At 40.6% G+C, this 24,232-nt stretch overlaps 1 protein-coding gene across 1 annotated transcript in view; it reads right to left on the bottom strand.

Annotated features, from left to right (window-relative positions):
• Positions 1–24,232, bottom strand: part of CEP128 (centrosomal protein 128) — a 450,179-nt gene that overhangs the window by 275,859 nt on the left and 150,088 nt on the right. The window contains exons 16-17 of the mRNA XM_038752555.1: positions 14,427–14,603; positions 7,534–7,593 (exon numbers count right to left, since the gene is read on the bottom strand). Of these exons, the coding sequence (XP_038608483.1) occupies positions 7,534–7,593; positions 14,427–14,603 (237 nt within the window). The remainder of the gene's footprint in view (positions 1–7,533; positions 7,594–14,426; positions 14,604–24,232) is intronic.

Below are 24,232 nucleotides of genomic sequence, written 5' to 3'. Positions count from 1 at the left end.
GAATAGCCTTCTGATCAAGGAGGGAACTTTCTAACTCCAAAACAACAGCCCTGATGCATTAACCTGCACCAGACAAGCAACTGACTCCACAAAAGATTTTCATTGGCATAACAGCCCTTAAAGTCATCACCCAATTGTGTTTTTTCAACCGGAGTCTATCTGATGACTCAAAGACAGAGTAGAAGAAAATAAAAATAAGAAGGACAGTGTGTCCTTCAGGAGAGTGACAGAGTATGATGAGGACAGAGCATCAGGCTTTCATAGGATACTGAAGATGTCAAGGGCTTGGTGTGGCACCAAATAACGGCTCCACCAAGGATAGAAGCAGTGTGGTGTAGTGGAAAGAACACAGGTACAGGGGTCAGAGGATCTGGGTTCTAATCTTGCCTCCACCACTTGCCTGCTGTGTGTCCTTGGGCAAGTCACTTAACTTTTCTAGGCCTCTGCTTCCTTATTTACAAAATGGGAATTAAATACCTGCTCTCCCTCCCTCTGAAACAGTGAATGCAACAGATTGCAACAGATGCAAAAGACATGGTTTCTCTAACCAAAGAATTTACAGTCTAATGGGGGAGAAGGTCAGACATAAGTCATTTAGAAATGATGGGAGCAAGAAAAAGAACAAGGACATAATTGATAAGAACAAGACCGGGCATACAAATCAGATGACTAAATAATTGAACATCATAAGGATGAACATAAGCATTAAAGATAGCTGTTGGTTAAATGTGACTTGACAGTCCTCTAGACTGTAAGCTCACTGTGGGCCATGAATGTGTCTATTGCTATATTGTATTCTCCCAAGTGCTTAGTACAGTGCTCTGCTTAATAAATATAATTGAATGAATGAACTTGGGGTTGTTGGGGTGTTACCTCGATTTCTTATTTCTCACCGCTGATACCTCACTCACATCCTGCCTCTGACCTAGAACTCCCATTCCCTCTGTATGACAAATCACCACTCTCTTGACCTTCAAAGCCTTACTGAAATCACATTTCCTCCAAGAGGACATTCCCAATTAATCCTTCTTTTTCTTTTTTCTCCATTCTATGTAGCATAGGCACTTGGACCTGGACCCTTTAAACACTAGTCAACCCACCCTTAATTCCAAAGCTCACTGTGGGCAGGGAACGTGTCTACCAACTCTGTTATACTGTACTCTCCCAAGCACTTAGTATGGTACTCTACACACAGTAAGAGCTCAATAAACATGATTGATTGATCAACTCATATCTGTAATTTATTTATATTAATGTCTCTCTCCCCATCTAGACTGCATGGTCCTTTTGGACAGGGAATGTGTATACCAACTCCACTGTACTGTACTCTTCCAAATCCTAGTAAAGCAGACAGTAAGTGTTCAGTGAATACAACCGATTGACTAATTGTCAGAGGAGTTGGGATTTTAAGAGGGCTTTGACACAGAAAAGTGTTGTCGTTTGGTGGATATGAAGGGGAATGAAGTTCAATCAATCAATCAATCAATCAATGATATTTATTGAACACTTACTATGTGCAAAGCACTGTACTAAGCACTTGGGAGAGTATAGTACAACAAAGTTAAAAGACATCTTCCCTGCCCATAATGAACTTACAGTCTAGAGGCGGAGACATATGAATATGAATTAATATGAATAAATAAGTAATTTATAAAATATAATTTAAAGATAAGTACATAACAGCTGTGGGATTGGGAGTGGGGTGAATATCAAATGACCAAAGGTCACAGATTTAAGTGCACAAATGATGCAGAAGGGAGAGCGAGCTGGAGAAAAGAGGGCTAGTTCCAGGAAGGGAGAATAATAATAATAATAAAAATAATAATAATAATAATAATAATAATGGCATTTATTAAGCGCTTACTATGTGCAAAGCACTGTCCTAAGCGCTGAGGAGGTTACAAGGTGATCAGGTTGTCCCATGGGGGGCTCACAGTCAATCCTCATTTTACAAATGAGGTAACTGAGGCCCAGAGAAGTGAAGTGACTTGCCCAAAGTCACACAGCTGACAATTGGCGGAGCAGGGATTTGAACCCATGACCTCTGACTCCAAAGCCTGTGCTCTTTCCACTGAGCCACACTGCTTCTCTAATGGCATGAGCAATGGGTCAGAGGCAGGAAAGGTGGGCAGAGGATGTGTCTGCCAACTGTTGTATTACACTTTCCCAAGTGCTCAGTACAGTGCTCTGCACATATTAAGTAATCACTGAATTCCAGTAATGATTGATGATGATTATGACGATGAGAGCATGGTTTATAGGCAGAAAGGGAACTTGGGAAAAAGCAAAGAGTGGCAACTCAATAGGAGCAGATCAAGGGAGATAAATATGTAAGATGGAGAAGGCTGAAGAAGAGTCAGCCTTTTGACGGGTGGTAAGATCACTGTGGGGAAACGGTGTGGCTCTCTAACTGGGGCAGAAAGGATGGTCGTGTTATCCAGAGGAGACAGAACCCTTTAATGATAATCTATTATGGAGAGGGCTTTGAAGAAAATAGCACTTGAAGAATCATCATTGAAATTCAAGTTTCCTGTTATTCCTCACTATCATCTAATGAAGCAATATACTGCATGTGGAAATGCAGCAACTCAAGGGACTAGATTCATTCACTTTCTTTTGTCCTTTTGTTAGGAATGATCATTCACTCTGGGATTAAAATGGGCAAAACTGAAAACCTCATATCATTCCTAATCCTCTCTACCTCTTCTGGCCTTATCACTAAAGAAATTCATTTGGCAGATTTATGAAAACAATTACTAAATGCCCTCTGAAAGGTCCTTTTAATATCACGAGCTGTCAGCACTGACTCTCTGAATGGTGAGCCTGCCTCTGCTATAGTTCTTGTCTTCTGGTAGAAAATCTTATCTCCACTATTTAGAGTGATGTTCATTCTTGGTCTACGGGTATTACAAAGCAGCCCACCAATAAATTTAAGCCATCTTTCTAGCAAACAGATTCCATTCTTCCTCAATAAGTTGGTCAGTGTTTTCTTGCCTGCCATGACCCTTTCATACTGTAAAGAGAAATAGTTATTTTCTACGAAACATTAAAACTATTTTATTGGAGAAAGGTCAATCCTATTAAAATATATCAGATAAGACTACAGTTCCCAAAATACAGTTCCCAAAATAAGACCCGAAGGTTCGAAGTTACTGGTAACCTCTTTGGGCCATTGGAAAAAAAAAAAAAACCACAGAAATGAAAGTTTTCCATCCAGGATGGAAAAGTCAAAGCTCAGAAAAGGTTTCCTAGCATGTGTGTTACTATTGAAAGGAATCATAGTCTTCTGGAGCAGGATGAAAAAGGACCCTTTTGGTAATCTAAAAAAAGACTATGTTTGCCTAGCACTTACTGCCTTTTCAATTGTATATTTAATTATTCATCCATCTATTTATCTATTAATTTCATCCTTGCATATTCTAGTTACTATTCCTGCTCCCTCTAGACTGTAAGCTCGTTGTGGGCAGGGGATGTGTCTACCAACTGCTTTATTGTACTCTCCCAAGCTCCTAGTACAGTGTTCTGCACACAGTTAGTGCTCAATAAATACAAACTGATTGATTGATTGCTATTACCAATTATATCCTTGCTCTCCTGCTATTTGTCAATAATTTGAATAATTAATCAATCAATAGTATTTAATGGGGACATATTCTGTGCGGAGCAATGTAAAAAGTGCTTGGGAGAGTACAACAGAGTTGTTGGACATGACTCTAACACTGAAGAATTTTACATATGCTGTTTGCTCCCTCTCCATCCACAAGCTAAGGAAAAGACCCTGAAGTCCGAATTCTCCTTTGTAACAACAACAACAAAACCATTGTTGCAGACTACAGTGTCACTGACTCATAAATTGGGATGTGGCAGTCAGAGGTGAGGATTAAAGTAATTCTCTAAAGTTTTCATCACCTAACTTCACCTAACTTGGAGAAACACAAAATTAGTCTCTTAATAACTAAACACTCTTTCCACCATTAGATTACAAGTTCCTTGAGGGTAAGTGTCAGTGAATCAAAGAACCAATGGTATTTATTAGAGCTTACTATGTGCAGAACACTGTACTAAGCGCTTGTGAACAATACAACTGATTTAGCAGGCATATTTCCTGCCCACAATGAGCTTACATTCTACAGGGGGAAGCAGACATTTATATAAATAATTTATAATATATAATTTAAATATATGTATATAGGTACTGTGGGGTTGAGGGTTGGGCATATATACAATGTCCAAAATTCACAGGTCCAAGTGCATAGATGATGCAGAAGGGAGATGGAGCCAGGGAAATGACGGCTTAATTGAGGAAGGTATCTTGGAGGAGAAATGACCTTAATAAGACTTTGAAGGTGAGGAGAGTGGTGGTCTGGTTTATACAGAGGGGGAGGGAGTTCCAGGCTATGGGGAGGATGTGAAAAAGGGGTCACATCTAATTGTCATAAGCCACATCTAACTGTCATAAGCCACATCTAATTGTCATACTTATTGTCTCTTCTCAAGCAATTTAAATAGTAGTCCACAGGCATTAAATACCAAAGTGTCTTCACGATGTCCTTTCACAATGTCCCAGTTAACCCAAAGAATATGCAGGGGAAACTGTCCACTTCCTCAGTGACTTTTTCCATTGGATCCAGAGAAATGATCAGAAGTGGTAGCTGATTGCCACATCTTGTCAACAGACAGCACTGGCCTGGGAGTCAGAAGGACCTGGTTCTAATCCCAGCTCTGCCAATTGTCTGCTAGGAAACCTTGACCACGTCACTTCATTTCTCTGGGCCTCAGTTCACTAATCTGTAAAATGAGGATGAAGACTGTGAGCCCCATGTGGGACATGGACTGTGACTAACCTGATGAGCTTGTATCCACCCCAGGTCTTAGAACAGTGCCTGGAACATAATAAGCATTTAACAAATACCATAAAAAAAATAAAACAATGTTTCTAAACTGAAGAGGCAGAAGACCCAAACTTTAATACTGTCTTTACCACTGCCTATTTAACATCCATATGCCTCAGTTTTTATGTCTACAAAATGGAATACCACAGGTTTCAAATTTGACAGAATTATTAGACAATGAAGCTGCATAAAATCTCACCACTGACCCTTAATGTCTGAATGACAATAATGGCATTTGTTAAGCACTTACTTTGTGCCGGGCACTGTACTAAGCGCTGGGGTGGATACAAGGAAATTTATTTGGACACAGTCCCTGTACCACATGGGGCTCTCAGTCTTAATCTCCATTTTACAGTTGAGGTAACTGAGGCATAGAGAAGTAACGGAACTTGCCCAAGGACACACAGCAGACAAGTGGGAGAGCCGGGATTAGAACCCATTACCTTCTGTCTCCCAGGCCTGTGCTCTATTCACTACACCATGCTGCTTCCCCAGATTACTTGGGGATGTTTTAATTTCCACCTGGCCAAAGGACCAGTTGTAAAACCTGGAGAGATCCAGATCAGACACTGTGTTTGCTTGTGTGGGTTTGTAAAAAAAACACCAGAGAATTGCTCTTTGGGGTAGGCACTCATGGTAGAGTGAGGATGGGTGAGAAGAGTGAATTTTTAAAGTATCTTAAGTTACTGAAAACTAATATCCAGGAAGTCAATCATATTTCAGGGATTAAGACCATTTTATCTCATCCAGAACCGGCTAATGTAATATTTGCCTGGATGAACCACAGAAGGCTTTTTGATGGTTCCAGCTAGATTGCAGCATTGGTTTAGTAGTTCACATAGCTCCAAGGTCACATCATTCCAGCCCTCTGCTACTTCTTCTTTGACACTTATCTTCAAGAACCCTTATGGGATTGGAGTAGCTTTGGGAGATATTCTTTGCACTTGATCTGTCAATTAACTCTAAAGTAGCTGGCTATGCCCACTAAAAAGTAACAGGACAGCAAAATGTAAACTCTGCCTGAACCCTTAATATCATTCCCTTCAGACCAATATTTAGTGTAAGCAGCATAACTAGTCCTGACTCTGCTTAGAATACTGTTTAGGAGCAGCGAGCCCTAGTGCCCTAAGCATTTAACAAATATTACAATTATCAAAATGTGCAGTGGATGGCTATCAGTTAAGATACCAAATTGATGATCTATTCTTTCTTAAAAGATTTCAATAATTCATCCAATTGTACTTATTGAGTACTTACTGTGTGCAAAGTACTGTACTAGGAAGCTGCATGGTCTAGTGGAAAGGGCATGAGCCAGAAAGTCAGAGGTCAATCAATGGTACCTATTTAGTGCTTACTGTGTGTACAGCACTGTACTAAGCACATGGGAGAGCACAAAACAACAAAGTGCTCAATCAAATCCAGGAAACTTTGTTTGCTTAAACAGTTTGACCATTCACAGAAGTTACTTTAATATCTCCCCTGTCCCTAATCTATTAATGTCTCTCTCCCCCATAGACTGTAAGCTGCTTGAAGGTAGAAATCACAACTAACATCTCTGTATTTCACTTTCCCAGTGTTTAGTAAAGTGCTCTGCACATGGTAAGTGCTCAATAAGTATCATCAGTTAAAAAAAGTTCATGTGTTTATTAAGGAAGTGGTAAGCATATGGGTTTAGCTGTCATCCTTTTTCTTCTCCCTTTGTAATACAAATTCCTCCTTCTGAGGCTTCTTTGGAGATTTACAAATGGTTGGAGTAAACATTATTTTTTTCCTAGTTCCTCCGTCATTCACTGTAATCAAACTTCTTTCACAAAATGCTACATAAATTATAAATGCAATTCTCTGGTGTGGATCCAAGACACTTTAAAGAGCTCAGAATCTAATGGAGAAAACAGGAGGCGCTCTTTGTGTCATAACCATCACCATCATCCTTTAAGCACTTGATATTCTGCCCACCCTCAGCCCCACAGCACTTATGTTGACATTCATAATTTATTTATTTATATTAATGTCTGCCTCCCCATCTAGACCATAGGCTCTTTATAGGCAGGGAATGTTTCTACCAACTCCATTACAATGTACTATCCCAAATGCTTAATACATTGCTCTGCACACAATAAGTACTCAATAAGTACCATTGTTTGGTGGATCACAATTCCTCATCCACTAGCCATTCCTCACCTGTGCTCTAAATGCTCACTCCCAACCAAAACATGGAGTTATCACCCATGAAAATAGATATTAGTTTCCAAAAGTGACAAGAGAAAGTTTTAAGTGTGAGGAAACACCCCAGCTTTTATCATAGACTCAATTTTATAAAAAGTCACTTTTAAAATGATGGCATTTATTAAGCACTTATTATGTGCAAAGCACTGTTCTAAGCGCTGGGGAGGTTACACAGTGATCAGGTTGTCCCACGTGGGGCTCCCAGTCTTAATCCCCATTTTACAGATGAGGTAACTGAGGCACAGAGAAGTTAAGTGACTTGCCCAAAGTCACACAGCTGACAATTGGCAGAGCCAGGATTTGAACCCATGACCTCTGACTCCAAAGCCTGTGATCTTTCCACTGAGCCACGCTGCTTTAGTAGTTTGAGGGTTTGAATGAAGAAATCCACAAAATGTAAGTGATTATAAAGTACCTTAGTTTCTGCTAGCCAACGATGTGGATCATTCTGCAATCCAGGGGTAAGTGAAATAGCCTAAAAAAATAAAAAGAAAGTTCTTCAAGTGGGACCCTTCACAAAACATTCTGCTTAGAGCAACCTATAAACACTTGTAGTTCATCTCACAATACATCTTTCTAAATCTGTCTTCTCTTGAGCACCATCTCTGACATGATGTCACCTGAAGTCAGTTTCCCCAAACTATACACCTAACAAACAAAGCCATGATGTAAGTCATATCTGTCAAAAAATAATTGTGAGCTATTAAAGTTATCCGGATCACTGATTATGACAGAAATTTTCTTCCTTAATAACAGCATCAGGTAAGATCCTCTTCTAGATTGAAAACTCCTTGAGAGCAGAGATCTTGTCTTTCCCTTCCATTATACTCTCCCAAGCAAATGACATAGTGATCTGCACACATTAGATTCTAAACTAGTGATAAAAATGGATGTGTACAGTGAGGTTTCCAAAAATGGCACTTCATCAATCCATCAATCAATGGCATATATTCAGCACTTACTGTGTGCAAAGCACTGTACTAAGCACTTAGGAGAGTACAATGGAACAGAGTAGGCAGACACATTCCCTGCCTTCAAAGGGCTCATAGTCTAGAGGGGGGGAGAGGTATAGAGACAGTAGAGAGGTAGGGATAAGTATAGAGGGGTTGGGTGTTATGGAAGTAAGTAGCTTTCAATTTAAAGAAAAACAGAACTTGGCATGCTTACTCAAATGTTAAACATTTTGATTTGGGATTAAGGTAAAAAGATAGTAGTGGGTATTTCTGCAGAATTCTCTACCCCACTCATTTTTTTCTATCAGGTATCCCACATCACATTTTCTCTCTTGCTTTCATTCTCTCCAGATGAAAATGGATGATGGCTTTAATAATATTTTATGGTTGAATCAAAGAAAATTACTGAAGGAAAAGAAGTTACTTCCTCCCCCAAGAGCTCACTTTGGTCCTTCCCAGGGCTCCCTCACAACATTGGGTCTGGAAACAAAGGATTCATTATTTTCTGTAACAAACTTCTTGGTGTTTCTTTAATGGTCTGGGTGAAAGCTCTTGGGTTCTATTTTTTTTAAGCTTACGGGAAACATACAACAAGATTTGCTTATGAAATTGGCTAAAATAATGAAAAACTGCAGGCAAATTTTTTTTTAAAGTGGAACAAAATTTCCATTTTTTTCAATTTTCTTTGAACAAGCAACTCAGAGTGAGCTGGTCTTTCACTGGGAAGAGAGGTGTAAATTAAATCATTTCAGCTCTTCAACCAGTTAAAAATTATTTTGGGGGGGGCACTTCTGAAAAGAGGTCAAGTGGGTAATTCGTACTCTTTTAGGAGTAGAAATATTTTAAGTTTAAGCCCTCCTTTTTCTCTCTGCAATTAATTACTATAGGACTTGCATGTATTACAGCCATTTGGGGTATTTCACATCTTTATTTCCGGATAAATTTATTTTTAATTTAACACTGTGTTCAATTGGTTTACAATTCCATGGAATTGGTAAAACTATCTCTCCGTACTTTGCAGGGATGTTTTCTGGACAAACAAGAGAAACAATGTGTAACAATATCCACTACACAATGCTGCTTCTGTAGTAGCAGTAGAAGTAGTAATAGCAATACAGCAATAACAGCATCAGTATTAATGGTATTTATAAGGCACCTCCTTAGGGCTATGCCCTTTCCAACATGTTCCTCCCAGAGGTCCAGAACTGGCAGCAGCATTAGGCAACAAACACAGGTTAGCTGGGAAGTCGGGAAGTGACCACCTCAGCACAATGCACCATCTGTCAGAATTGTACAGGGTCTAGTGCTGGGAGTGGAGACTTGGCATTCAACTTTGATTTGCTTTCCACAACCTCTAAATTAGAGTTAAGTTAAATTACAGAAACTTTCTGCATTAGGAAGTTTTCACCTCTGAAGAAGATTGGGAATCAGTGTAGTCTCATGGAAAGAGCATGGGTCAAGGAGTCAGAGGACCTGGGTTCTAATTGCAGCTCTGCCACTTGCCTCCTGTGGCACCTTGGATGAGTCATTTCACTTCCCTGTGCCTCTGCTTCCTCACCTGTAAAATGGAGGCACCTGTAATAGAGGTTACCTGCATCCAACCGCATTATCTATGCCAGTTTAGCACATAGTAATTGCTCAACAAATACCACAAATACTATTATTCATTTTAAGAGGGATCTGAAAATTTGGTTGACTTCCTTCATAGTTAAATGGAAAAGAACCACCATCTTCATTTCTAATAGTAGTAATATTATATAATAATATTTTTGGTATTTATAATCAGAATTGTGGTATTTGTTAAGTGGTTACTACATGCGAGGCACTGTATTAAGCCCTGGAGTGAATACAAGCAAATTGGGTTGGAAACAGACCCTGCCCCATATGGGGCTCACAGTCTTTATCCCTATTTTACAGATAAGGGAACTGAGGCCCTGAGAAGTGAAGTGACTGACCCAAGGTCATACAGCAGACGAGAAGCAGAGACAGGATTAGAACCCAGGTCCACCTGACCCACAGGCCCATGCTTTATCTACTCTGCCACGCTGCTTCTATTAGCGTGAGGTTATTTTTCTTCTCTTTGATGGTAAGATCCAGCTGTGCTGTTTCCATTCTGAGGGTGCAGACATTCTCCACCCTTTTAAAAAACTAAGTGAAATTGAAAGTCAAACACCTGAGAAGTTTCAGCAGCTCAGCAGTTGGAGGAGCCTGTCTCTTCCCAAACATATTCCATGGAGTAACAAGAGAAGAATAAGAAGGTGGTAGAGGCCCAATAAGGGAGATTCAATCCTATCAATCCATCAATCATATTTACTAAACACTTACTGCATGCAGAGCATTGTACTAAGCGCTTGAGTACAATGTAACTGTGGTCACATTCCCTGCCCACAACGAGCTTGCAGTCCAGAGGCAGACATTAATATAAATTATGGATATATACATAAGTGCTGTGGGACTGAGGTGGAGTGGTGAATAATAATAATAATTAGGGTACTTGTTATTTCTTATTATGTGTCAAGCACTGTTCCAAGCACTGGGGTAGATACAAGTTAATCACATGGGGCTCACACTTTTATCTCCATTTTACAGATGAGGTAACTGAGGTGCAGAGAAGTTAAGTGACTTGCCCCAGGTCACACAGACATGTGGCAGAGCCTGAATTAGAACACAGGTCCTTCTGATTCTCAGGCCCATGGTCTATCCACTAGGCCATGCTAAAGGAAGTAAATCAGAGTGACATAGAAGGGAGTGGGAGAAGACGACATGAGGGCATAGTCAGGGAAGTCTTCTTTAAGGAGATAGGTCTTCAGTAAGGTTTTGAAGGTGAGAGAGTATTTACCTATGTGAACACAAAACCGTACTATACTATACTTCTTGGGTCTGGGCTCCCCACTAATGGCACATCATATGCCAATCCACCAGGGAGGAGGTGATTATGTCCCTTCCCATGGCTCTTGGGCCTATAATTGAACTCGCGTTTCAAACAACTCCAAGTTGTGAGATTTTCAGGTAAGCCGCCGTGTCTACTGTGGTTAAGGAGGAAACTGGCCTCTGGGAAAAAATGGGGAGGGACTGCGACCTATATAGATGGTCCAAATTTCTCCAAGACCTTAGTCTTGACTGTAGCTCTCAGCAGAAAAGCACCTCAGATGATTACTTGATGTGGCTCCTCAGCCCCTCTGCCACAATGACTGACACGATGCTCTTCATCACGTTTCATTTTAAAGTCAAGACTGGTATTAATTGGTTTTCTTCTTAGAGATTCCAACCCGGACAAAACTATAATGGACTAGAGATGTCTCCTTGCAGTATTTCCTACTGTGTAATAGGGTCCTCGATTTGATGTTCCTTTTATTTTTTAAAAAAATGTCACATACTATTCCAATTGCTCACTTCATCTGTCAAAAAAGGGCAGATGCTCATCTCCAAATCAATAGAGTTCTGCTCATCAGTTTTTCTGTCACCTTATGGCTTCAATTCCATATTTTTTCATATAGTTTGATTTGGATCTGCTGTATTTTGTTTAATCTTGCTGTTAATAATTATGGTCCTTGTTAGGCACTTCTTTGAGTCAAGCACTGTTCTAAGTGTTGAGGTATATACAACTTACTGGACACAGTCCCTATCCCACATGAGGCTCAAAGTCTAAGTAGGAGGGAGAACAGTTATTGAATTCCCATTTTACAGATGAACTGAGGCAGAGAAGTTAAGTGACTTGCCCAAGGTCACCCAGCAGACAAAATGGCAGAGCCAGGATTAAAACCCAGCTCCTCTTTCCCTCAAGCCAGTGCTCTTTCCAGTAGGCCACACTGCTTCTCTATCAATTAATTCCACCAAATACATTGCTGGCTTCTAGCCATGTAGTGGCAAACTAACCATGCACTAAACTCTTCAGGTTTAGGACTTTTCAGTATGGAAAGATGCAGACAGAGGGAAAAGGGCTGAAGTCTATAAAATCACTTAAGAAAGGAACAGGGTGAACTCAGAAGTATTCTTCACCAAGACCTCTCGCCCAGAACAAGAAGACACTCACTGAAACTCGAAGAAGGTGGTGTATTCAAGCACACAAAAGGAAGCTCTTCTTCACACAGTGAATGTGGAATGAAATTCCTTATCACAGGAAGTTATGCAAGGCAAAAATTCCAGTACAGTCTAGAGGAATTTGGACCATGGATGACCAAACTTCAGTGGGTTCTCAAGGTAAACTTAAGTGTGTAGGATACAGGGTACGGAGGGCACACATCACACCATTTCTCCAAGCACACCGCTACTATGGGCAGAGACAGAATACTGAGCTACCAGGGCTACCACGATTATTGCTTTTGTTGCCATTTTTGGAGGTTGTTTTTTTTTTTTACCGAAAGAATTACCAACCTTTTTACCAAAGGTTGAGGATGATTCTTTTCTGATTGTCTATTTTGAAGCACTAATGGCATTCCCTGGACCTGAAAATAAGCAACTCTCTTTCTCCTTATTGGAAGATCAATCCTACAACTCATTGAACTGAGTAATGCACATTTTTGACAAACAAAAGTAATTTTGCTAGGGCAGCTGGCACATCTAAATCTAAATGCCATGGTTTATTAAACTATTTAGCTTGTGGCAAGTGACTGGGCTAAACTACATGTGCATTCTTCACTGGTTCTGATTGTCAAGAACAGGGGAGATGGAGAATATACAGGGAGGAGAAAAAAGAGAGAGAGGAAAAGATGAAAAGGAGGAGAACCCCGTCTGGAAGATTTTTTTGCAACTCACACTATATATTCTCCAAGCTGAGGATGGCCAGCTGGAAACGACGACTTCTACAAGCCCTGGTTCTCTGCCAGTCTTCAAACAGTGCTACTAGTTCCTCTCCATCCCCCTTTCACCTCTAAACACCCTTATTTCTAGTTGGGTGCTTCAGAGTGATAACGTTCCCTGGGACCATCACGGGCCACTGAGAAATGTCGTCCTTATCAGCTGTGGACTCCATTCAACTCTTTTGAACCCAAGGAGTGATGTCAGGCTAGGCCAGGGGAAGAAAGAAAGACATCACTGGATAGAAGAGGTGCACATTATTTAAAGGGTGCCCCTAAGCAGCGTGGCTTAGTGGAAACAGCACAGGCTTGGGAGTCAGAGGACGTGGCTTCTAACCCTGGCTCCACCATTTGTCTGCTGTGTGACCCTGGGCAAGTCACTTACCTTCTCTGTGCCTCAGTAACCTCATCTGTGAAATGGGGATTAAGACTGTGAGCCCCACATGGGACAACCTGATTATACTGTAGCTACCCCAGTGCTTAGAACAGTGCTTGGCACATAGTAAGCGCTTAACAAATGCCATAATTATTATTATTATTATTTTCAGAACTAAAATTGAGTCCCATTTGCAAGCCAGAAATAGTCAGTATATTGGTAGGAAAATCCAATGGCTGACTGGAGAATATTATTGGCACCGGGCAAAAGCCATATAGTTTGCTCTATGATAATGATTTTAACTTTATATGAATTCTCATTTTTCCTCAAAATATCCCTCTGAAGTGAACAGCTACTTCATCTCCATTTGAAAGGAGATTCTGAGTCACCAAGAGGCTAAGCAGTTTTTCTCAGGCTATTGAGCCGGTGTCAGGACAAAGAAAGAACTCAAAATTCCCAGGACAGTTGTTCATTCTAATATGCGGCTTTCTACTTTGCAAGCCATTCTGAATCAGCTCCAAGGTGTTTGGGAATTAGTCTTCTGTAAGTAAAATACTAGCAGTCAGAAAGGGCATTTGACAGTTTCTCTAAAAAATGTGGGGAGCAAAATGGGTGAGTTCACATGTAAAGACCATTCCTTGGCAAACACTATTTGAAATGACAAGCAGCATGACCAGGTCTGGGATTCAGGAGCTCTGGGTTCTAATCTGACTTCGCCACTTGCCTGCTCTGTGATCTTGGAGAAGTTGCTTAACTTCTCTATGCCAGATGGTAAAAGTGAAGACTCCCCTTACTCCCCTCGTAACCTGGTTATAATAATAATGATGGTATTTGTTAAGTGACCTTGGGCCTCTGTTTCCTCTCTGGTCCCCGGTTTCCTCATCTGTAAAATGGAGATTAAATGCCTGTCCCCATTCCTACTTAGACTGCGAGTCCCGTGTAGGACAGGGACTGTCTGACCTACATGCACTATCCCAGTGTTTAGTAAAGTGCTTGGTACACAGTAAGCATTTAACAAATCCCATTTACTTTTACTATATCTCCCTCTAAGCTTACTTTGGGGATCTTTTCCTTCATAAAAAATCTGAAACCAAAGTGTAACTAACAGGCATCCGGTACTCATTATAATCACCAGTGAGTAAGTGAATGAAAAATCTAAGGCTGACTGAGAACCAATAATTACTCTGAATTTCTCCACGAAGTCCCTGGAGAAGATTTCACAAGCTGTGTCAATTTCGTTTCCTATCATGCTGAGGATGGACTTCTGTTCCGTCTCCAGGCAAAGCAGTTGATCCTTGAGCTGTGATCTGGACTCCTCTACCCTCTTCAAGTGATCTCTTTCACTGCTCATCTGCTTGTCCTAAGAAAGGATTTCAAAAAAAGAGAGGATCATTATTAAAAGCCTGTAATAACACCCTTGAACTTGAAGGCTTTATTTCAAAAAAACCCTCCAAGAATGGCAAGAAATCATTGCTCTTCCAGCTGCGCTTTCTTTAACTAAATTAAAACACTACCTGTTTATTATTAGGAGGTAAAAGTGCAAAATGTTCAGCAGGAGGGCAGCTTGGAATTGATCAGCTATGTGTTTGGCAGTACCAAGAAAGGTAATTATTTTAGCTAAAGAAAGGGAAAAAAGTTGAGAGGAAATTTTTTTTACCATATTTAAATCACATTTCCATGAACGGATCAGAGCACAGGCTGAAACCAAAAAAACTGGCTCTAGGCTCATGATAAACATCACTAAACCTATGGAGGCAAGGCAGGAGAGGAACCAAGATACAAATGGGCCAAGTAAGATGGTGTGTTCAGCTGCTCCATGTCCTGAAAAAATAAAACGGTGGCCATCTTTATCTCATCCAAACTGCAAAAAAAAGGAAAGTTGAATTACATTTCTAATGTGGAAATCCTATGACATGCTTTTGGGTCATGAAAAAGTTTGGTGAAATCAAAATGGTGGTGCTTTGTATAGAAACAGCAAGGGGGTGTACAGTCAGCAGAGATCAGTAGGGAAAGCAGAACTGCATGTGACAAGAGGACCTGAGTTCTAATTCCCAGTTAAGCCAAGGGTAGCTGTGTGATCTTGTGCAAGTCACTTAACCTCTCTGGGCCTCAGTTTCTTTGTAATAATGAGGATACAGCACCTGCTCTCCCTACGTCTTAAACAACTACACCAAAGCCCAATGGAGATGGTGTCCAATCTGTCTTCTATTGGCCCTAGTCCTTAGTTTTTGTTTGCTTTAATGGTATTTGAAGCATTTTTTAATAGTACTTGTTAAGTGCTTACTATGTTGTCAAGCACTGTTGTAAGCGCTGGATAGGGATGAGTTAAGTCAGACCCAATCCCTGTCCCGCATGGGGCTCACGGTCTATGTAGGAGGGAGATGTTCCTGTCTAATGTGAAGAATGCAGATATCTAACCATTCCTACATCACACTCTCCCAGGCAGTTAATAAAGTGAGCTTTACACACAGATAGGTGCTTAGTACAGGGGTTGGCATCTCTTTCATCCAACCCACATACTCAATCTGTCACCAAATCCTGTCATTTCAACCTTTACAGCATGGATACAATCCTCTTACCTCTCCATATAAACTGCTACTAGGTTGATCAAGCATTTTTTATGGTATTTCGTTAAGCACTTTCTATGTGTCAAACACTGTTCTAAGCACTGGGGTAAATACAAGTAAATTAGGCTAGACAAAGTCCCTGTCCTTCCTGGGGCACACAGGCTAAGTAGGAGGTTGAACAGGTATTTAATCCCCATTTTACAGTTGAAGAAATGGAGTCACAGAGAGGTTAAGTGGCTGGTCCAAGGTCACACAGCAAGCAATTGCCAGAGCTGCAATTAGAACCCAGGTATTCTGATTCCCAGGCCCATGCTCTTTCCATTAGGCCAGGCTGTTTATCTTGTACCACCATGACTACTGCATCAGCCTCCTTGCTGACCTCTCTTCCTCCTGTTTCTCCCCACTCCCAGTCCATATTTCACTCTGCTGCCCAGATTATTTTTCTAAAAAAACATTCAGTTCACATCTCCCAGCTCCTTAAAAACCTCAAGTGGTTGCCCAATCACCTGCACATCACACAGAAACTTCTTAGCACTGGCTTTAAAGCACACCATCACCTTGCCCCCTCCTATTTCACCTCAATAGTTTCCTATTACAGTACAGTCCACACATTGCCCTCCACTAACACCAACCTACTCACTGTACCTTGATTTTATTTATCTCAACACTGAACCCTTGCCCATGTTCTGCCTCTGGCCCAGAACTCCCTTCCCCTTTATATACAACAGGCCTCCACACTTGCCACCATCAAAGCCATCTTAAAATCACATCTCCCTCAAGAGGGCTTCCCCAACCAAGGCCTCATTTTCCCTACTCCCTCCCTCTCCCTTCTGCATCACCCTTGTACTTGGATTTGTACCCTTTATTTATCTCACCCTCAAGTCATACCACACATGTGCATATCTGTAATTTATTTCAATGTCTGTCTCCTCCTCCAGATTGTAAGGGCCTTGTAGACAGGGAACACATCTACCAAGCTCAGTACATTGTACTCTCCAAAGCACTTAGTTCAGTGCTCTGCACACAATGGCAGCACACACTATGATGTAAGCATCTTGAGGAAGTGATCATGTCTACCAACTCTACTGTACTCTCCTGCTTAGTACAGGTCTGGAAGACAAATAGCCCAGAGGTGGGTGACTCCATGAAGAGGAATGGTTGGGAGATAGAGGTGGGAGCAAGTGCAGAGAGGTGTAGCGCTATGGACAAATGATGTCCAAAGAGTGAGTGGAAATAAAGCAGGGGAAAAGATAAAAAGATGGAGAGATAAGAGGAAGGGAGACTTTAAGCCCATGAAAAAACAAAGAACGAAGGATTTTAAGGGTAGGTGAATGGAAAAATTGAGGGACAAAGGGTGAGAAGGGACTGCAGAGAGGTTGGGGAATGAATAAAAGGGAGAAAGTAATGCAAAGGGATGATGATGATGATGGCATTTATTACGCGCTTACTATGTGCCAAGCACTGTTCAAGTGTCAAGGGACAAAGAGAGGAGGAGGATAACTCTAGCAGGTATCCGATCCAGTAAAACAATGTTTTAGTTAATGGTAATAAGGTATCAGTGTTCCTCAAAATGTTTTACCAGGCTTATCTGCTTAAAATATCCTTCTTTAGAAGCAATGTGGCCTAATAGAAAGAGCCCAGGACTGAGGATCAGGAGAACTTGCTTCTAGCCACGTGCCTACTGTGTGACCTGGGGCAAGTCAGTTGACTTATCTGTGCTTCCGTTTCCTCAGTGATACAATGGGGGTTGAACATTTATTCTCCCTTCCCCAGGTTTGCCTCTGTACCCCAAGAAAGAACTGGGTTCAATATAATGACACTGCAGCTACACCAGCACTTCTTTAAGTGCCTAATAAGTCCCACAATTATTATTATCATTATGTATCTATAGGTATACACAGATGCACACCTGTAGTCTGGCTTCAGAATCCAGATTTTCCTCCACACAAAGACTCCCAAGAGCTATTAAAATGTAAGAGGGAACATCATAACTTTAATAAAGCCAGAGTATGTCTAAAATGTTATTTGCTTAGTAAAGGTTTAGGAGAAGCAGTGCAGCCTAGTGGAAAGAACATGGGCTTGGGAGTCAGAAGATTCTAGGTTCTAATCCCAGCTCCACCACTTGTCTGCTGTGGGACCTTGGGTAAGTCATATCTATTCTATTTATTTTATTTTGTTAATATGTTTGGTTTTGTTCTCTGTCTCCCCCTTCTAGACTGTGAACCCACTGTTGGGTAGGGACTGTCTCTATGTGTTGCTAACTTGTACTTCCCAAGCGCTTAGTACAGTGCTCTGCACACAGTAAGCACTCAATAAATACGATTGATTGATTGATTGATTTAACTTCTCTGTGCTTCAGTTTTCTCATCTGTAAAATGGGGACTAAGACTGTGAGACCCCTGTGGGTCATGGACTGTTTCCAACCTGATTAGCTTTATCTACCCCAGGGTTTAGTACAGTGCCTGGCACACAGTAAGCACTTAACAAATACCACAATTATTATTATCATTATTACATATTTCCTTTGAGATATTAAGTGTTCCAGGTTATTTTCATTACACCTCTTAAATTCAATGAAAACAGCTCTCCACACACCTTAACAAAAACATTACTTTACACAAGGGGCACTCATGCTCTCTAACACATCATTCATTTTTTAAAAAGTTGATGGCTCTCTCAAACTGAAACAAACTTGAGACAGACGTGTTAATATTTCAATTCCAAAGCCTTCTTTATTATGTTAGTAAAAGAGAAAAATGCAATAAAGTAATGTGAAAAATTTATATTAATCCCAAAGCAGGTAAATTTAAAATTATTTAAAATTTCCAGTGATGATACATATTGAACTTAGATAGTTGCAGGAACTGTTGAAATAGTTTGAGTAAAACTTATAGAGTAAATCAAGCTAACTTCCTTCCCGCAGCTTTAAACCCAGAACACTAATCTCATAGGACGAATTATGAAATGCTCTTGAACAAAAATTGAATATGTCTGGCAGTCATTTATCTGACTCAATGAAGAATGCTCACATTACTTGTGCAAAAGTAGTTGACTCTGCAGCATGGAAGATGCGATATATAATGAAAAGGAAGTGAAAACAGCAGCATTACTATTTTAAGATTAAAAGCCCACCTAATTAAAGACTTTAAGACAGATTTAACCTGGAAAATTACTGCCTTTGCACTTCAAAATGTTCTGTAAAATGTAAAACAAAACCATATTAATTCTACGGTAAATAAATACTGTTTCAATTTTAATTAAATCAGGTTTAATGTTTAGTAAATGGTAATTCTTACCTATGTTAGACTTCTTAGAAATTTAGGGCTGAGATCTGGGAAGTCACAAAAGTCCATCTGACCATGGTATAAAAAAAGAAAGAAAAAACTGATCCTCAAACAGATACTCCAGTGGGATCATTCACTTCTTCCATATTTCCACTAACATTTTAGGATTTGCCAATGAGCGCTCAGTATTGACTATGGACAGATAGAGTAATAGAGTGCTCTCCTGCCCTTGAAGAGCTGGTGACCAAATACATGGATGACTACAGAAACACATTAGACACACCTGGACAAAAGATGCAAGTGCCTAAAAGATAAAACTTATATGGAAGTACAACGTGACTCGATGGAGAGAGAGCATGGGCCTGGAAGTCAGAAGGTCATGGGTTCTAATCCCGGCTCCATCACTTGTCTGCTGTGTGACCTTGGGCAAGTCACTTCACTTCTCTAGGCCTCAGTTACCTCATCTGTAAAATAGGGATTAAGGCTATGAGCCCTATGTGGGACATGGATTGGGTTCAACCTGATTAGCTGTATCTACCCAGCGCTTAGTACAGTGCCTAGCACATAATAAGTGCTTAGCAAATGCCAACATAAATAAATACATAAATAAAGCAAACCCAACAACAACAGAAAGCAAATGTGAGAACACATTCACAAATGACTCTCCCTATTCATGTTAGGAAGGAGCAGAAGACACTGGGGTCAGGGCGTGATCACCTCACTGGAGGAAATATTTTTTCAGCATGTGTTCTGTAGAATGAGATATTAGAAGATCCAAGTGGATGTTCCAAGCCAGAGAGTGGAGGTGGATAATTTGAGGATTTGAAAGACCTTTAAACTGTGCACTCATTATAGATAGAGGACATGTCTACCAACTCTGTTGTACTGTACTCCCCTAAGAGCTTAGTACAGTATAGTAAGTGTTTAACAAATACCTTAAAAAAGTAAGTGCTCAATAAATAGCACTGACTGATCTTAAACAAGCTAGGAGGACATGATTGATTGACTGACAAAGTAAACTTAGGTTGCTTGGCCCTGGAACAATAAATGAATAGTAACAAGAAACAAGGACAGTAAAACATTGGGAAGCCAGTAGACTGTGGGGCCGGAAATCAATTATCAAGGAAGTACATGTGAGCAGCCGCTGGAAGCCTACTACTCATTTAACTCATTTTCTGTTTCCATAAGCATGTATTGAGAAAATTAGGTTTTAGTCTCAGTTGAACTCAATCAGTCAATGGTAGTGAGCGCTTATCATGGCAGAGCCCTGTATGAAGTGTTGGACGAGTTCAATACAGCAGAGTTGGTAGACACCTTTCCTACTCACAACAAACACAGTCTAGAGGGGGAGACAGACATTAAAATAAATTACTAATCAGCTAGTAGGTTACTCCTGCCTAGTTGAGTAACCTGGGGCCAGTCACTTAACGTCCTCACATTCCATCGGTTAACTGATAATAGTAATGTACTTTCTTACCTCCACTTGGATATAGTGACGCTAAAATGGGTGAAGGCATTTGCTCTTTCAAAAAAAAATTCTGGTATAAATTCATGGTTATTTTTTATGCAACAATCTACAGATAAGGTGATTTTCCCCCTCTAGACTTTAGGCTCGCTCTGGTCAAGAAACATGCCTATCAGCTCTTTTACATTTTACTCTTCCAAGTGCTTAGTACAGTGCTCTGCATATAGTAAGCACCCAATAAATACCACTGATTGATCTCAAGCAAGTTCAGGACATGAGCTTTTTATTACTGTCAAACTCAGAGAAAGCCATCCACAAACCATTTCATTATTAGATTTTCATGGGAATTTGTGATGGAAAAGGGAGGAGAAGGAGGAAGGGGAGGGAGAAGGGGTTAGGGAACAAGATCCGGAACGGAAATGGGAAGGGGATGGAAAAAAGGAAGAGGGAGGGGAAAGGGAACAGGTGACACTGAATGTGTGGCTAGAATGAAAGTTATGTCAAGGTTAGTGCTATGGCTATAGGCTTGTAAGAGTGTGGATGGTGGTATTCTCTACAGTAACAGGAAAGTCATGGGAAAGAGAGGGTTTGTGTGGAAAGATGAACTGTTCTGTTTGGGACATTTTAAATGTGAGATGTCAGGGGGACATCAAAGGACAGAGATCCTGAAAGCAGGAGGAAATGCAAGATGGACATAGATCAAGGCTGGAGAGGCGGATTTGGGAATCATCTACATAGGGGTGGAAGTTGAAGCCATGGGAATGAATTAGTACTCCAAGGGAGTGAGTTTAGATGGAGAGTAGAAGGGGACCATGAACTGAGCCGTGAAGGACCCTCTCAGAATGTGGGAGGCAGAGGAGGACTGAGAAAAAGACTGAGAAAGCATCCAGAAAGATAAGAGGAGAAGCAGAGAGGATAGTGTCAGTGAACCCAAGGTTAGATAATGTTTCCACGAGAAGGGAGTGGCCCATGGTGTCAAAGGCAGCTGAGATATTGAGGAGGATTAGGATAGAGTAGAGGACATTGGATTTGGCAAGGTCATTGGTGACCTTAGAGAGAGCTGTTTCTGTGCCATGGAAGGGGCAGAGCCTTCCCTGGCTAAGCCCTCATTTCCCCTATTCACCCTCCCTTCTGTGTCGCCTATGCATTTAGATCTGTGCCACTTAAGCACTTGATACTCACCCCTCTGTGAGCCTAACAGTACTTATGTAGATGTATTTATACTCTCCCATTTCCCTTATCAGCAATTTATTTTAATGTCTGTCTCCCCATCTGGACTGTAAACTCCCTATGGGCAGGGATTGTGTCTACCAACTCTTGTATATTGTAGAAATTCTAATAATGATAATAATGTTAAGTGCTTACTAGGTGCCAAACACCATACTTGCCCAAGCACTTGGTACAGTGCCCTGCACACTGTAAGCACTTAAATACCACCAATTGATTGAGGGACCTTCTGATACTCTACATGGATACAGATGCTTAAGAAAGTAATGTAGCAAAAATATGCATAGATATTTTTTAATATATATTTCAGGTCTAAAAGCCAATGAACCTCACATTTTTTATGTAGTCAGGATGCAAAGGTTTTCATACCTCAAAACTTTCAAAACATCAGCCTACTTCCTCTAGACCCCTTTCTGTGCTCTTCATTCTTTTTTTTATGGCATTCGTTCACACTTACTATGTTTCAGGCACTGTAATAGATAAAGGCTAGAGACAGATTTGGGTAAATTCATAGACAAGAGGACCAAAATGGATTATTAGAGGGGAATTTAGAGGTGCAGAGGGGAAAGATGAGAACATTTGATGGACCATCTCTACCCATTAGGATAATTAACAAAAGTGATAGTTGTCACATTCCAAGCCTTATATTACCAATATTGAGGTGGCTTGGCCACTTGACTAACCCAGGTGAATTATTTCTTATATTCTCATTTGGTATCTCTGAGATCCTATGCCATCTACTCAAGTGTTCCCCTCATAAAAGAAAACTTTGCAAAAGTAGTTAAGTAAGGAGTTTCCTTTCAAACATATAGATTCCAGCAGTTGTTTCACCAGGGCCAGCAGCTTTTTCACTTCTCAAGGCTAAGACTATCAGAATGCTTTCCTCAACAGTTCAAATGAGTGCCACATTTCTCTCTTTTAAGGTATTTGTTAAGCACTTAATGTATGCCAGGTACTGTACTAAGTGCTAGGGTAGTTACACCCTGATCAAGTTGGACACAGTCCCTGTTCCACATGGGGCTCACAGTCTTAAGCCCTATTTTACAGATGAAGTAACTGAGGCACAGAGAAGTGCCCCAGATCTCACAGCAGACAAGTGAGGGAACCGGAATTAGAACCCAGATTCCTTCTGACTCCCAAGCCCATACTCTTTCCACTAGGCCACGCTGCTTCTCGTATTGTTCAGAATTCTCTGCTCTTTAAGGCCAGCTTCAACAGACTACTGAAGTGTTGTTGCCATCTTCCCTCCTTGCCTGAGATGAGCTTGAAATCAAGGTTGTTCTTCAAAAGTACTAGGATAGTATGCACAGAGCCATGGAGGGAAATTCATGTAGGAGGGAACAGATGTGATTTGTGAAAGCTCAGGAGGAGAGGGCATCCCAGGATGAGCCAAGAGAAACAGACAAGAGGCAGCAGACTCGCGAACAAAGGATAATGAGGAGATTTGCTTGAGAGCAGTGAAGAGCGCAAACGGAGGTGTGGCAAGAGGAAAAAATCCTCTTGAGTGAGCTGGATGATGAAGAGCCTTAAAGCAGATGGTCAGGACCTTTCAGTTTATGCACGTACTCCTCGGAACAGATTCTTGAATTCTCTAAGAGGAAGCATGAAGACTGTGAAATGAAGGAGCTAACGATTCAAGAGGTATGGAGTTACAAAAACAAGGCTTTTCAGTCTCAGCAGTGATTTCATTCTCAAATAAAAATCATCACCAAATCTAGGCCAAGGTCCCAAAAGAACTAGTGATTTGAAAACTAAGTTGTGGAGAGACAAAGATAAGGAGATTCAACTAGTTATCACTATTCACATGTGTAGCTTCTTTAAAGCCAACTAAATTATCGATGTACTTAAGAAACAATTTACTGTTAATCCAAGGTTAAAGGACACAATCAAAGGAAAGAAATACATTAACAACCATTGAAAGTGGCAGAATTATTGAGGTATTCATTGCTAATACTTTCTGGACTGGTCTTGCCATCAGAATTCACACTCACCAAAACATGAGCTGTTCTGCCAACTAAAAGGCCAAATCCACACTCAAAAAACTGCAGACTAAGCAGTAATTAATCTACACATATTTTTAGCCAAGCCATTTCAAACACCATCTCAGCACTCATACATTTCTTTATAATTTGTTAGCTATTCATTTGGGTATCTAGTGGTCATATATTATGTTTCATTCATAATTATTGAGTATTAATCAATTCCTATCTACTGTTCCTCCAAGGGAATGAAAATGCTTTGAAAGCATGAATCATGTCATGGATTCTATGGTATGCTTCCCCCAGGACTTAATACATACTATTGACATTCAAAGCCACTGGACACCGATCAATCAAGCACTCAATCAATGGCATTTATTGAGCATTACTGTGTACAGAGTACTGTACTAAGCACTTGGGAGAGTACAATGCTTCCAAGTTGGTAGAAACATTCCTTGTTCACAAGG

The sequence above is a fragment of the Tachyglossus aculeatus genome, chromosome 1 (genome assembly GCF_015852505.1).
Source record: "Tachyglossus aculeatus isolate mTacAcu1 chromosome 1, mTacAcu1.pri, whole genome shotgun sequence".
Taxonomy (NCBI): Eukaryota; Metazoa; Chordata; class Mammalia; order Monotremata; family Tachyglossidae; genus Tachyglossus; species Tachyglossus aculeatus.
Note: the sequence above shows the minus strand (reverse complement) of the source record. Positions and strands in the feature narration are given on the sequence as shown.